This window comes from Malaya genurostris, chromosome 3, assembly GCF_030247185.1.
Source record: "Malaya genurostris strain Urasoe2022 chromosome 3, Malgen_1.1, whole genome shotgun sequence".
Classification (NCBI taxonomy): Eukaryota; Metazoa; Arthropoda; class Insecta; order Diptera; family Culicidae; genus Malaya; species Malaya genurostris.
This window is the reverse complement of record NC_080572.1, coordinates 269,294,540-269,310,034: the sequence shown is the minus strand read 5'-3', so window position 1 is coordinate 269,310,034 and position 15,495 is coordinate 269,294,540. Positions and strand designations below refer to the sequence as shown.

Here is a 15,495-nt window from a genome sequence, read left to right as displayed (position 1 = left end):
GAAAAAATATATATATAATTCCTATGCTCATTCAGCATTTACATTTCATAAAGTATTAAAATTCTGACCAAAGCTTAGTTTCGGTATTCAATAATGAAAATTAAAGCAAGGTTTAACCATCTCACTTGAAATACAAATATTCTCCATCAAACTTCTTTTTCCTAGCTCTTGTAGACCTCCTCAAAGTAGCGGATTCGATAACGCTACTTTTATTGCTCGATTCATTCGAACGCAACGCCTCTGGATGCAACTCGCTTCTAGCTGGTGGTGGTTCCGGTGAAAACCCTCTGAACGGTGTGTCGTCATCTGAGTCCTCAAAACGTCTTTTCGTGCCACGACTTGGCAAGCGATAGAATGTGTCCGGCAATTGAAACGCCACATTGCGCCTGTGTTCTTGTTTATTGGCAATCCTTATCTGCCCCCTGTGGGCCGAGATCAAGACTGAGCCGATCGAGATCTGAAAAATGTTTGTACAAATTCTTTTAATAAACTTTGCTTCTAACCATTTTTGTGTTTCTTTTAAATTATTATTTTTGTAGTAAACCTTGTCTCCCGCGACTAGTTGAGCAAAAGGATCAATCAATTCTTTTTCAGTATGTCTTGATTTTGGTAGCTCATTGGGCTCCTTTGTTATAATTTGATGCTTAAAACTGTTATTTGGATTAGCCAAGTTTAATAAAGTTTTTGGCTTATAACAAAGAACTCTTTCTGACGGGAAATCCCCTCCATTTGTGAGACAACTGTTACGGTAATTAAAAAGGAAATAGTCTAACCGGTCTTGCATGCCCAAGGATTTCATTTCAGAATCAATAAGGAATTTTTTGAGAATATCTTTAGCCACTCTCACCAGCCGTTCTGCTTGGCCATTACTTTGTGGGTGATAGGGCGGGCTTTTCAATACCCTAATTCCTTGCCTTTCAAGATAAGAGACAAAATATTTAGAGTTGAATGGTGGTCCATTGTCTGTAACAATTACGTCTGGTAAACCGAAATATGTGAAGAATGTTTGAAATTTTTTTATAACCTTTTCTGCTTCTGTACCAAACTTCATCCAGATGACTTCAAGCCATTTAGAAAAGCCGTCCACGATCAATAGAAAAACATGACTCTCGAAATAAAAGAAATCAGCATGAATCCGGCTGAAAGGCCTGGAAGTAGACCCACAGACTAACAGACAGGACACTCAAATTAGATTCTTCAATCATTTTAACGGTCATTTCGAATATTCCTTTATTTGGGACAGTACTCACATGTGTCATGATGGCGCCACGTTACCCTATCAAAAACATCCTGTCTGTCATCTAGACTGTGTTTATTTTTTTCATTTACCAACAGAGTTGCCATTCATACAGAATTACCTGTAATGTATTGATTTGTATACGTCCATGCGAATTTCATGCAGGATACAGATTTAATACATATTGCCAAAACTATATACATAATTGTGCCTATTTCTCATCCTCCAACGCAAGACAAAATCGAACCCGTTTTGTTACAATATTTACTTGCTTCTGGTCTGCCGCCACTTAATTTCTGGTGAAAACTACCAACACAATAAAAAAATAGTCTAGATGAACAACGTTGAGTCAAATAAATGGTTACCTTCCAACATCGCGAAAAAGTTAAATATTTTATCAACGTAATCCAATAATTTATTGTGACGATTCGTTTTCAAATATTTTGATGAAATCAGGCATCCCTGCAAGCAGCTGATCGGTGTTGACAAACGAGGGGAAACCAACTAGTAAAATAACTTTTACATAACACAAGGGGTGTACAGATAGTAAATAGTTCGCGCAGTACAATATAGGTGGAGCTAGTGCATCACGAAAAATTATTTTTTATAAGAATTTACTCATACTGTCATGTCTGTTAGTCTGTGGTAGACCTCCACTCGTACGTTATGTTTTTCCCTGGGACTGTTGCCATTTTAATACATGTTTCGCATTGTTTTGCATAAGAATCTATGTCCGCGTTCAAACCGAACCAGTAGACACTTCGCCTTGCAAGCTGTTTCATTTTTATTATCCCCACGTGATTAGCATGCAAAAGTTTTAATATTCTAGTCTGTAAGGAAAAAGGAATTACAACCCTATTTTGAAACATCAAACAACCCTCTAGTTCTTCTAAATTTTGATGCTGAGAGTAAATATCTCTTAAGCCTTTATTTATTCTTTCTGGCCAACCTTGTTTTATGTATTTTAAAATCTGTTGTAAATGAGGGTCACGTTTAGTCTCCTGTGCAATCATAATATAGTCTAGTGGGAGATCATTTGAAAAATTTAAACTATTAATGCATTGTCTCTCTATCGATTTTGGAATTTCATTGTCGAGTGGGAATCTCGAGCAGAAATCTGCGTTACCCATCTTGTCGGATGGCCTATAAAGAATATCAAAATTATATATAGACAATTCCATTATGTAACGTTGCAACCTTGTCACAAATATAGAATTTCGCCCAGATCTTCCGAATATTCCTAAAAGTGGTTTATGGTCTGTATATATAATAAATCGCTGCCCATACAAATATTTGTGAAATTTCTTTATTGTAGATACAATCGCTAGGGCTTCCAAATGAAGAATTGGATAAGACCTTTGCGCGGAATTTAACGAGAAAGAAGTAAAATAAATAGGTTTTTCTACTCCATCAATTATGTGGGCAATTACACCACCTAGTCCATAAGAAGAAGCATCAGCACACACAACTATTGGTTTTTTTGGATCATATAATACAAGTATGTTAGCATTCAACAACTGACGTTTACTATCACTAAAAGCTTTGTCACACATATTACTCCACACGAATCTTACATCTTTCATTAATAGCTTGTACAAAGGACTCAAAGTCGAAGAGAGGTTTGGTAAAAATTTGTTATAATAGTTTATGAGTCCAAGATATGCTTTAAGTTGCGTTACGTTTTCCGGAATTTTTGCTTGTTGGATTGTTGCCACCTTATCTGGATTCGGCATCAGACCATCTTCAGAAATAATGTGCCCCAAATAAGGCAATTTACTAACGAAAAATTTGCATTTGTCAAAATTTACTTTTATGTTGGCTTTATGTAATCGATCTAGCACTGAAAACAGTTTTGCAGAACAATCCTCGAAATTTTTTCCAGCAATCAACACATCGTCAAGATAACAGAAGACATAATTCAGTCCCTTTAATATAGTGTCCATTACTTGTTGGAATATGGCAGCACTTGAAGAAGCGCCCTGCGGAAGCCTATTGTAAATAAAAAGGCCCCGCATAGTATTTATTACAACCAACTCCCTTGATTTCTTTGATAAATTCAGCTGTGTGTAAGCATTAGATAAATCAAGCGAACAAAATACTTTACAATTCGCCAAAGACGCAAACAAATCTTGAGCTGTAGGAAGCGGGTACGTATTTGGAATCAAAACCTTATTTAGAGAAACTCTGCAATCTATAACTAATCTAATAGTGTCGTTCTTTTTCATTACCACGATTACTGGAGATGCCCAAAGACTCGTTTTGATGGGTGAAATAATTCCGTCTTTTTCAAGCATTACTAAATATTCATTCACTTTATCTTTCAGGCGATACGGAACCTCGTATGCTTTTTTGAAAATCGGCCTATCTTCACGTAACACTAAATCAGCCTCGAAACCCACAATTGGGGACGATATTTTTTTTATCAAAAATGTTGTTATATTTTATTTGAATTTGATCTAAAATCTGTTTAGAAGTATATTGGGGCATCAAGGAATTTATCGCAAAAATATTTGAGAACTTCCCTCTCCAATCTCCACAAAATACATCAAGCCAATCCCGGCCTAAAAGAGGAATGAAACGGTGATCGCTGTTTATCACCACTAACTCAACCAAGGCATTTTTGCCATTGATTGTAACTGCCACCAGAGCTGATCCTAGAACATCTAAGGAAGAACCATTTACCACGATAAGTTTCCGCCTGCTGCTCTTCAATAAAACGTGCTTGAAATTGCTAAAAAAATCTGCTTTGCAAAAGACTGTTACCGCCGATCCACTGTCTACCTCCATTTTAATAGTTTTGTTATTGATATTAGCGTTAAGGAAACAAGGTTCGCTAATTTTATTTACGGATTTAATCATCAAGCATGCATAATCACCTGCAGATTCACTTTCGCTGTTATAATCAACCCGAAGCCGTTTAAAATAATCGTAAACGTTGTCATCCTTCTCCGTAGTTTCCTCAACTGACTTGACCGAATTTCTTTGATGATTTTTGTATCTATAACAGCTTTTTTGTATGTGCCCTTTTTGTTTACAAAAGTTGCACACGAAATTGGAGTATCTACCTCTGCTGGTTGATCTGTGTACTGAACGTGACCTACCCCTACTCAAGTAAAGGTTGAAACGACTATCCCGGTCGCGACCATTTCTGCTTCGAGATCTATCGCGTCTCCAATCGTCATTTCGCGATTCATAGTAATTCTCCCTTCTTCCCAACCGATGTTTGACGGAATTTATATTTAAATTTTCATCTGAATTTAGGAGCTGAGCTCTTGACGTTGCCAGCTCACTGTTTTTAATAATTTTTTCTGCTGTTCTAACTGACAAGTCTTCTTCGTCTAATAATCTTTGTTGCAATTTTTTGTTGTAAACCCCAAATATAAGCTGGTCTTTAATGGCCATATCACGAAACTCCCCGAAATCGCATTGTTCGGCAAGAAGTTTTACTGCCAGTATAAAATTTTCTCCGGATTCTGTCGGTCCTTGTCTCCGGCAGCGAAACTTGAACCTTAAGACAGTATCCGAATCAACTTTATCGAATCTTTCCTTTAATTTTTTTGTAATGGCGTCATAACTTAAGGTTTTTAAATCTACTCCTGGATAAAGTAACTTTAATTCCTCAAAAACGCGCATACCGGAAAAGCTCATGAAGATGTCCTTTTTCCGTTCATTAGGAATGGTGTTGCACGAGAAAAAATATTCCAAACGCTCTATATAATTGGAAAAGGACGTGCCCATTACATAGGGGTCAATCGATCCAATCAACGCCATGCCTAATCGAATTAAATCTCACACCAATAATAAAAAAAAATAATAAAAGGACACGTACCTCAAGCGTCAGCGATTTCTGCTTGCTAAACCAGCCTGCAATTCGGCCAGAGGCTTTTATTTTTCCTGTATCAGGTTTCTCTACCGTTCGATTTTTTCCTAAATCCTTCTTCGTACGTGAAGAAATTGCCTTATGTCACGGATTGAAAGTGCGCCACATGTGGCCAAAGCATTAGAGCGTCGCTTGCGACCGGCGGTAACCTATTGTCCGAGTTCTGAATACTCTTGGTAATTCTGGTCACCCTGACGGAACTCCAAAATGCCGCCACCGAATCGAACTTTACAGCCGGAACTCTCGCCAATGCACTCCTGTGCTGCGAAATATGACCGCTCCCGAGTAGATATCACACGCGAAAATAACTAACCTAATTTTCGCTCGTCGCCACTGTTATATAGATACTCACTGTTTGAAGGAATTACTTTCTTGATCAAGTTCTTAATAAAAACGAAAAGCGTCCGATAAGTTCACCAGTCCAGATCAAAGTGATCTATCAAATCTATTTTACTTTTAGCATAACTAATTTCCTTATGTACACAAAAAACATATTTACATAAAAGAGGGGAAATGGGTTCGGTCTTTTATACCGACTCTAGATGAATCCAACTACACACTAAATCTATTCGACTCGTTATACTAGTTCCTTACATATTCAAGTTATGGAAAATAAGTTATTTCAGTATGGCATAACAACGTAACGACAACTTATTTTTAACCGACATAGAAACTAGTAGAAACTGCGCTTTTTGAGTCACGCAAGTGGTTAGATGTTAGTAACAATAACTCAAATATCTAGTTGCAAACTAGTCACAAATAAGCTAGCATAACAAACATTGTTACTTGGGTTCGAACGACGGTTTTAAAGTTCAACCACTCATCATCCCATAATTCCGGGGAACAGTAAATCGGATCCACATTTTTTTTAGATTTATATGAAACCATAAAACTCTGCTAGATTTATGAATTGGAATAGGTTTCAGTCGGTTTCGAAGAATCATTATGTTCTTTGCATCGTTACTTTGAATTAACGACAGTTAGAAATTTTTAACATTTATCACCTCATAATTTCTGAATCGGAAGTCGGACCCAGATAAATTTTGGACCCTAATTACAGTACTGTAAGACCTTTTATTTTAATCAAAGTTTGTGTGAATCGACCCAGCCGTCTGAGAGAAATCGATGCGACGTACAATTTAAAAAATTTTGATCACTACTTAGGAACAAATGTGGGAATTTTTGACAGCTGGAAGTACAGTACAAGTTACGAGTCAACTTTCTCACTATTTAAAAGTCCGTGAAAATCGGTTCAGCCATCTCCGCGAAAAGTGAGTACACAAAAAAGTCAGATACGCACAGACATTTAGCGTACTCGACGAACTGAATCGAATGGTATAACACTTGATGAAAAAGGCAAAACTATATATTTCAGATGATTAGCGGTCGAAACTTCAATTAAATTAGAAAGACTTGGATTCGGCTCTAACATTCTTCGATGGCTGTAGTCATATCTTATAGATCGTCGTTAGCAGTGAAAATCGGCGATCACGTTTCCAATGAGTTTATCGCTTCGTCCGAAATTCCGCAGGGTAGCCATCTCGGGCCTTTGATATTTTTACTGTACTTCAACGACGCCAATTTTACTCTAGAGGGCCCTCGTCTATCGTTTGCCGATGACGTTAAGCCCAGTAGATGCAGGTTTTCTTCAACGATAGTTGTTAAGCTTCGCCGAGTGGTGTAAAGTAAACCGCATGAAATTGAATCCTGGCAAATGCTCGACCATCACGTTCTCGAAGAAGAAAGAGCCATCTCATTTTGATTACTTTCTGGAAGGATCCCCGATAGTCAGAACGACGAGTGTTAGAGACCTTTGTGTCTTTCTCTATGAGCAACTGACATTCCAGCAACACATCAGCTATATCGTTTCTAAAGCTTCTCGCAATCTAGGGATTTCTAATGAGGATTACAGACGTGTACTGTTCAAAATATCTGTTTTGCTCACTTGTTCGTTCATCCCTGGAGTACTGGAACCCTCACAACATAAACGGAGCTCATAGAATCGAATCGATACAACGCAGATTCATTCGCTTCGCTCTCCGACGCTTACCGTGGAACAATCCTCACCAACTACCAAGCTACGAAAGTCGCGGGTTACTAATCGGTCTCGATACACTACAAGCTCGTCTAGATGTTGCACGTGCTTTATTGATAGCAGATGTTTTGACCGATAAGATTGACTGTCCTGCTTTGCTCCGCGAAATTAATATCAAAGTCCGACCCCGTGCTCTTCGCAACAGTGCATTTCTTCGACTTCCTTTACGACGAACTAACTACGGTGCAAACAATGCTATTGTTGGCTTGCAGATATCATTCAATCGCGTTTCATTAGGATTTGACTTCAATTTATCACGCAATAGGATACTGGGAAATTTTTTATATATTACTAGAAATTATCATTAGGACCATATTGTGTCTGTTGATTATACCTAAATCAATAAATGAGTAAATCAAATATTGAACAATGTCTAATTTTACCGTACTACATTTTAATTGAATGTTTCCGTTAAATCGGAGAAGAGAAAGATATGAAATGAAAAGACGGATCGGTATTCTAGATTGAATCAGTTATAAATTTAGAACGGAAAAGCTAGACTAGGCAAGCTAATGTAAGCATGATTAGATGAAAAAATCGAGTTCTATTTTCTTGTACTACTTTTTCTGTCGACTAATAACTAATCGCAGCATTAAACACTGTGTAAGTTTTATACCAAATATTCATTATGCCAAATAGTATTATGCCATACGTCGTTATGTCAAACAGGGTAGCTTTCATAGCTACATGTCAGGTAACAGTTCATAACCTAGCATGATACTGGCACAATATTCAAATACTCTCGGTGCTGTTGTAGAACCGTAAAACTCGAAGGTGTTTCAAAATGAAATTCCAAATTTTTCGGTGGCTGGCACCATACACCTAGAAGAGATATCAAGAAAATTCCGCTTTGCCCCCGTTTCCCCTACAATCAATTGTGATTTACCATCTACAAGAAAAGTCATTACATTCTATTACAAATTTATACAGTTTTATTTCGTCGACCAAAAGATAAGCGATTTTCTGAATCACATTGTTTTTTATCGGGTTAGTAAGTAATTCACCTTAGTGTAAAGGAAAGGAAGAACGGGTTTGTCTACGAAGTCTAATAGTATAACAATAAATCTGAGTACATCTAACAAATTAAGAAATATTTAAACTCATAAGCAAAGGCACCTCAATATAGTAGTAGGGTATGTATTTAAGAAGGAGTGATTAGTAGTTAGTATAAGCCTATAAGTTAGTAACAGTTATAAGAAATAATCAAAATTAACTCCAACTCTTGTGGTTATTTGACTATCGTTCGAGTTGATTATTTTTTTCCGATAATACTGTATTTTAATCGAGTTGAGAGGAAAAAAGGAAACAGCATTGAACATCAAACCGTAACAAGTAAAAAAAAAGAAACACAAGAGAAAACTTACCAGAATTGCTACATAAATTCGTCGAAAACACTGAAATATCTTAAAACTATTTGCAAAACATAAATATCACGGTGGTCAGGCTACTAGCAACCAATGAGTTATGAACAGGTGGCGCAGAGCAAATGGCTTGCTGGTGTTGGTAATCAAACTTTTAAAATCATTTCATGTTAAGTGGAAACTACATCGCCAACAGCAAGCGCGTGTTTGCTAATACTAAAATCATGCCGTTTTTGCCCCACCTGTTTCTACCTCACTGACTGACAACACTGTTAATCACTGGAGCTAAGCCTGGTGTAAGTCTACCATTTTACTGGGCGTTTTTTGTTTTATTAAATTTACACCAGTCGAGTATACAGTCTCGACTTTTACTCGGGTGTTATTCCGTTTGAAAACTCTATTCAGCAGTTTCGCGACAACCTTGTTTGCAGTTTGATATAGGATTCATTGCATTTTTGTTTCCGGCGGCTCTACGCTGGTTTAGCTTTCGATGTCGAAATTTAGTCTAGGGGTTGATTTTTGAGCACTTGTTCAGTAAAACATTCCAGCAGAACTCGTAAACAGTTTGATATTATAGAAGTATGTATTTATTGCTATCATTGGAAACCCTACTTTGCGTTGCTGTTTGAAAAGCAAACAGGTAATTGAATTATTAGCTGCTCATATTCGAGTTGTACCTTTCGGCATTACTGGATCTTTCCATCATTTACTAGTTGATTTTGAATTGTCAGTAATTGTCGAAGCTACTTTTCGATATGGAACAGCCTGCGACGAGATCTCACATTGTATGTTTCGGAAAGCAAGCGTAATTCAGGGCAGATAATATTATGTTCTTCGGTTTTATTGTTTTTCTATTTTTTTTGCATCGTTCTTTAAATATATTGTTAGAATATTTTGCGGTTTTTATTAGAATTTTCGTTATATAAACTTTTCTTCAGTTTCGTTCTATGAAAATGTTTCACAAAGTTCATCAAATATGCAATTAAAGTTAGTACCTTTCTAACTAGTGTATAATAGAAGCAAATTTCATCTAACATTTCACTTTATACTTTTCCATTGTTAACTATCGTAGGAGTAAAAATGGTTTACTATCCTATGTCTGTTTGCTACGCACAAAAAAAAATCCTCGCCATTGAGTGGTTCATGGAAGAGTTTAGCTATGCTTACAATTTCCTCCTCGTTTAAATATATTACTATCAAAAACTAATATTGATAATGGTTCATTGACCGTGTCTCAAATCTACAAATCTTCATAGTTACTGTACAATTTATAACTTTTCTCCTAGTCTTACCGGTGTTACCTTAGTTTTTTTTCTTCTCATAAATACGGTTATTTCTTGTTATTAAAAAATATATACGTATTTAACTCATAAATTATTGCTTCGCTCTTCTGCTGCATTCTTTCGTGTTCACTCGCTCTTCTGAAAAAAAAAACAAATGTTCGCCTCGCATACTCGCTACTTAGCAGATATTTGATATCCATACTGAAAAAAAACTTGTCCAAAAACAAACACAAGAAAAACCAAACCTATTCACAACGTTTGTGGCCTTGGTGGACAACGAAACCACCGCCGGTGGTTCGTGTGATCGGTCGCGATCGTCCTCTCGTCCACTTTCAGGCCTGCACCTGTTGTTGCTGCTGTTGCATCGTTTCACCGTTCCGTTTCGTCGTTGAAGTGATCATTTTTTCCGGCTTTTTGTCTAGTTCTTCTTTGAAGAAAATTTTTGTGATAACAATATCCCCAGTGCTCAGCGTTTGACATCCAGCCTCTTTAGTTTCGGCTTTCGGTGCCATCGGTGCGGATGTTGCCGATGGTGGCGGTGTAGTCCCGTGCTGATGCAGACGGGACGAAACCTTCGAGGCACCACCAGTGAAGGTGCTGCCGGTGGAGGAAGTCCCCCCACCACCAATGATGGGTTTGGATGATCTTCTATGGGAATGGAATTTTGTTTAAGGAATGGAAAAAAACTAACACGTAAACAAGGCACTCACCCTTTCGGTTCCTCCTTTTTCGCCGGCTGCAGAATATTATCGTTAGTTACTACTATAGTATTGGAATTAAAATTGTTCATTGTCTCAGTGAAAGACTGGCGGTTGTTTTGTTTTGTTTTGTTGGTGGTGGTTGTGTGGTAGATATTAATTTGGACGTTTTAAATTTTTGTTTTTATTAGAAGGGTAGTATGGTTTAACACGTGCACAATGTGGGTAGGTTTTGGTAGCGGTACAACATGGTTCGAAGAAGGAAGATATACCAGTTCGAGCGAGGTAAGATGGTAACACAAACAGGTGGTAGTAGGGGAGAGAAAAAAAGCAGAAAACAGTCAATTAACTTTTTGTGGTTGAATTATTGTCTTATGCGTATAGGCTCAAAATCACACATCATAGGCAGTCCAGATAATAGATAAGAGTGTTAAACTAACAATCAAACATTTCGTCAATTTGTGAAGAAACTGTACAAGAAAGAATTTGCCGTTGCACCAAGGACAGCTTCCAAACCCAATGAAAAAAGTAATTAAAAATTCTACACCAATATGGAACATACACTCAAGCATAAACTGGGCCACAATTGAATTTTAAATTTAATTTAGAATATCACACCGTAAAACAGATTCAACCTTTAATCAAATTAAGAGTAAAAACAACTTAACTTAAAAATCATATAACAAAAACCAAATCAGCGCTTTACAGTTATAACAAGTTGATCGTTTCTTAAAAATCTTCGCGTAATTGAAAAAGACCTTCACGAATCGGATAGCGGTTTTTATTCAGCATAATCAACGAATTCTAAACGCAGAAGCTAGAAATCCGCGTAAAAAACTTCTGAAACCCGCGTTAAAAACCACGTAACTTACGCTTAGAAAAAAAAAACCCGCAAAGCTCCAGATTTGGTGTAATCCCAATAAAATATTTGTTTTTAAAAAATCAAATTTGGAGATTCCCGAAATCGAAAAAAAAATTTTGTCTTATAAATGTATGAAACGTCGAGATCTGATGTAATCTCAAAAAATATTTTTTTGAACACAAAATCGAAAATTTTCTAAGAGTCAGAGAGTTAACTTTCGGGGTTAACACAAGATCTCGACGTTTCATGCGTTTCTAAGACAAAAAATAAAATCGAATAACTGGAAATTTGCGTAAAAAACCGCGTAACTTCACAAATCAGCATAAAAGAACCGTCTTACTTCGGAAATCTGCATACAAAAACCACGTAACTTTGGAAATCAGCGTAAAAAACAGCGTAATTTCGGAAATCTGTGTAAAAAAGCCGAACTTTGAAACGAAAATCCTAGTAAAAAAAATATCGCATAACTTCGAAAATCAGCACACAAAAAACGTGAAATTCACGTTAAAAAAACCACGTAACTTTGGAAATCCGCATAACTTTACAAGAGTGCGTAAAAAAAACTTGTAACTTCGGAGATCAGCGTAAAAAACGGGTATTTGCTGAAATCCGCGTAAAAAAAATCACGTAATTTCGGAAATTCAAATAAAATTTTCGAAAATCAGCACGGAAAAACCGCGTAAAAAAGTGTAGCGTAAAAATAACCGCGTATCTTCAAAAATCAGTGTAAAAACCGCGTAATTTCGGAAATTCGCATAAAAAAGCGTAACTTCGAAACGAAAATCCGAGTAAAAAATATCGCGAAACTTCGAAAATCAGTACAAAAAAAAACGCGTAACTTCGGAAATTCACGTTAAAAAAAAAAACACGTAACTTCGGAAATCCGTATAACTTCGGAAATCAGCGTAAAAAACGCGTATTTGCGGAAATCCGCATAAGAAAATCACGTAACTTCGGAAATTCAAGTAAAAAAAAACAAGTAACATCGAAAATCATCACGGAAAAACCACGTAACTTCGAAAATCAGCACAAAAAAACGCGTAACTAAGGAAAATCGCGTAAAAAAGCGTAGATTGAAAATCAGCGTAGAAAAAAAACCGCACAACTTTGAAAATCAGCGTAAAAAAACCGCGTAATTTCGGAAATTCGCGTATAAAAGCGTAACTTCGGAAATCAACACACAAAAAATGCGTAACTTCGGAAATTCGCGTAGAAAAAATCACGTAATCTCGTAACTTTGAAAATCAGCACAAAAAACCGCGTAACCTAGAAAATTCGGTTAAAAAAGCGTAACTTGGAAATCAGCGTGAAAAAAAGCTCGTAACTTCGGAAATCCGCGTAAAAAATGGAAACTTCGGAAAACCGCATAACTTTGGAAATCCGCCTAACTTCGGAAATCAGAGTAAAAAAAAACCGCGTAAATTCGAAAATCAGCACAAAAAACACCCGACCGTTTGGGATATTTCCGAGAAGATATACGTTTTAATTTTTTTTTAATTTTTAGAAAAAAATATTTCCGTCAGTTTTTATCGTTTGTTTTCAAGCGTCGAAGATATCAAAGCGTTCGAACTAAATTTTTAAATTTTGTACCGAAATTTTAGTTTAATCATGAATCGTTGTTTGGTCCATAATTCAATAATGAAAGTTGAACGCTGGCAAAGTTGTGTTCAGCGACGAAGCTCATTTCTGGTTGAATGGATACGTCCACAAGAAAAAATTACCGCATCTGGACTCTGGAGTGAATACCAACCAGAAGTATTACAAGGGCATCCCAAAAAAGTCACCGTTTGGTGTGGATTATGGGCCGGTGGCATTATTCGTGAAATACCGGCTGATATGTTGGAGAGAGTGTGCCAAAAATGGACCTTGTGCAGGGGCCATCTAAAGCGGAGTCGCGACTAACATTTGCATGAATCGGTTCTATCGGTTCTAATAAATATTTCATCAATTTTCTCAATTTTGTGGTATTTTTTTCGAAAATCAAATCCTATACCTCCTAAAAATCACCCTTTATTAGTTGACTATAAGGTACGATAGTCTTTTTGCTGACGGCTGTTAGAAAAAAACGTCAGCTTTGGACGAAGCTTCAATAATTTTCTATTCGCTGGAGCATTAACGTGTTAGGAAGACTAATCTACCATTCTACGCATAACTGTCCCATATTACTTTCAGTCAATTTGGACTTTTTGCTACCAAAATGTTCAAGAAAGAAATATAAATTCCGGCAGTTTGTTTAAAAACTTTTCGTAAAAGTATTGAAACAAATTGTCCCATCTGTAATATTCTACGCATAACCATCCCACCAGAAAAAACAAGATATTTTTAAAAAATATTTATTAATGATGCATAGAAATACGCTCATTTAGCTATTAAACTATACTGATATAGATCCACCGCCTTTTCAGTAGAGATTATTTCGTAGTAAAGCTTTCAAAATATTTTAATTTATCCTTTGGCACAATCGATTTCAAAGTCGACAATAATGTCTTTTTTCGCTCTTGGTCGATTCCTCAAGCTAATTTTTACTATATAAGATGATGAGACAGTTTAAAATTTTTATCAGTAATTGTTTTCTGTTGTTTTTATTTTGAGAACAGATTGCAATAGTTTAAATTTTTACCAAATTTCACGAATCGTCGTTTTCGAACTGTATATATCGTATTTTTTCAATATACGGCCGTGGATTAATCTGATTCAAAGTGTATTGGCTAACCGTCAGCTTCGTTTGAAAGGAATCGTAGGACTGGATATTGAGCACATCTACTCTCTTCTACAGTCTGATGGCTTTCATTTCTCTATAAAGTATGATACACAAAATTGGCTTGGTGAGCAGGATAGAAACAGCGCGGCCAACTGAAAAGTCTGTAAATTTTGACAAAATTGTTCGAAAAACTCGATTTTCAAAAGACTGCAAAAAATCTGCAACAAACAACGTCTGCAGCACTTTATAAGACCTGGAATTTCTGTAGCGTAGTGATATAACACTGGGACTGATTTGCGTAGAATACTTTTCTAGGCATAACTGTCCCATCATGAAAATATAGCTATTTCACGAAAACATCGATAGGCAAAAATAAGAGTGGTAAGTATATTTTTGACAGAAGAGATTTCGTTTTTCATTGCACCATTTTTCTCCAAATTGAAATCTTAGTTTGACTCTCTAATCGCATTTCTTTCAGTTGTATCTTTTGGAATATGGGACAATCGGGCGTAATGTTCCTGGGCACTACCCAGGTGATGTTCGGGGTATACCATTCCATGGTCTTTTACGTAATTAAAAATGTCGAGTTAAGTTAAAACAGAACGAAACAATTGTGTTGTTCGAGAGAAGACAACAAACGTTTTTTTTTCAGGAGCTCCTACACTAAAATTGGTTGGTTCCGAATGCGATGTAAATGTTGCCCTTCGAACTACAGGAACAGATGGCTTACCATGCGAGATATCTCTTGCGTAATTCGACTGCTTAATGTGTTTGAGTCTCTCTGTCACCTATTCTATTCCCTTTGGCCACAAAGGCGACTTGTTTTACTTATCGTCACGACGTGGAAACACCACCATCTTGTAAGTATTTTGGTGATTCAGTTTTTCGTTCGATGTACGGTTGTAAATGACACTACCAGCTCACAACTCGCATCTTCAAAGAAGAGACTGATGTTCCACTTGAAACAGCTTGCCAATCTTCTGGGTGTGTTTGTGGCTTCCGGGTTTCGATCCCATCTTCCTTGGTTGATTATGCCAAGTGGTCGTTATCTCAAAAGACCCATTTATCCTAATGCTTATTATACCTAATGACGTTATACCAAACTGCATTATGCAGAACGGCTTTATGCCATAACGATTGTCTCTTTTCTCGTTAGATATTGACAAAAAGTGTTAAACTGCTTGTTTATTACGAACAAATAATCATCAAATCACAAGCGGCTTCCTACTAGTTTTTGTCAACTATAAATCAAGCCTAATGCACAATTGAAATTATGCCAAATGAAAATTATGCCAAACAACAATTATGCCAAATGAAACAGTATGTCTTTTTATTTTATGCCAAAAGACATTATGCCAAACAAATTTATGCTAATCAA

At 36.6% G+C, this 15,495-nt stretch overlaps 1 protein-coding gene across 2 annotated transcripts in view; it reads right to left on the bottom strand.

The window, feature by feature from the left end:
- Nucleotides 1-9,393: 9,393 nt before the first annotated feature.
- Nucleotides 9,394-15,495, bottom strand: part of LOC131433781 (uncharacterized) — a 59,748-nt gene continuing 53,646 nt past the window's right edge. The window contains exons 6-7 of one of the 2 annotated variants that reach the window (XM_058600376.1): nucleotides 10,567-10,661; nucleotides 9,394-10,504 (exon numbers count right to left, since the gene is read on the bottom strand). In XM_058600376.1, coding sequence (XP_058456359.1) covers nucleotides 10,189-10,504; nucleotides 10,567-10,661 — 411 coding nt within the window. In that variant the 3' untranslated portion in view covers nucleotides 9,394-10,188. The remainder of the gene's footprint in view (nucleotides 10,505-10,566; nucleotides 10,662-15,495) is intronic. The other variant, XM_058600377.1, reaches the window with a different exon arrangement.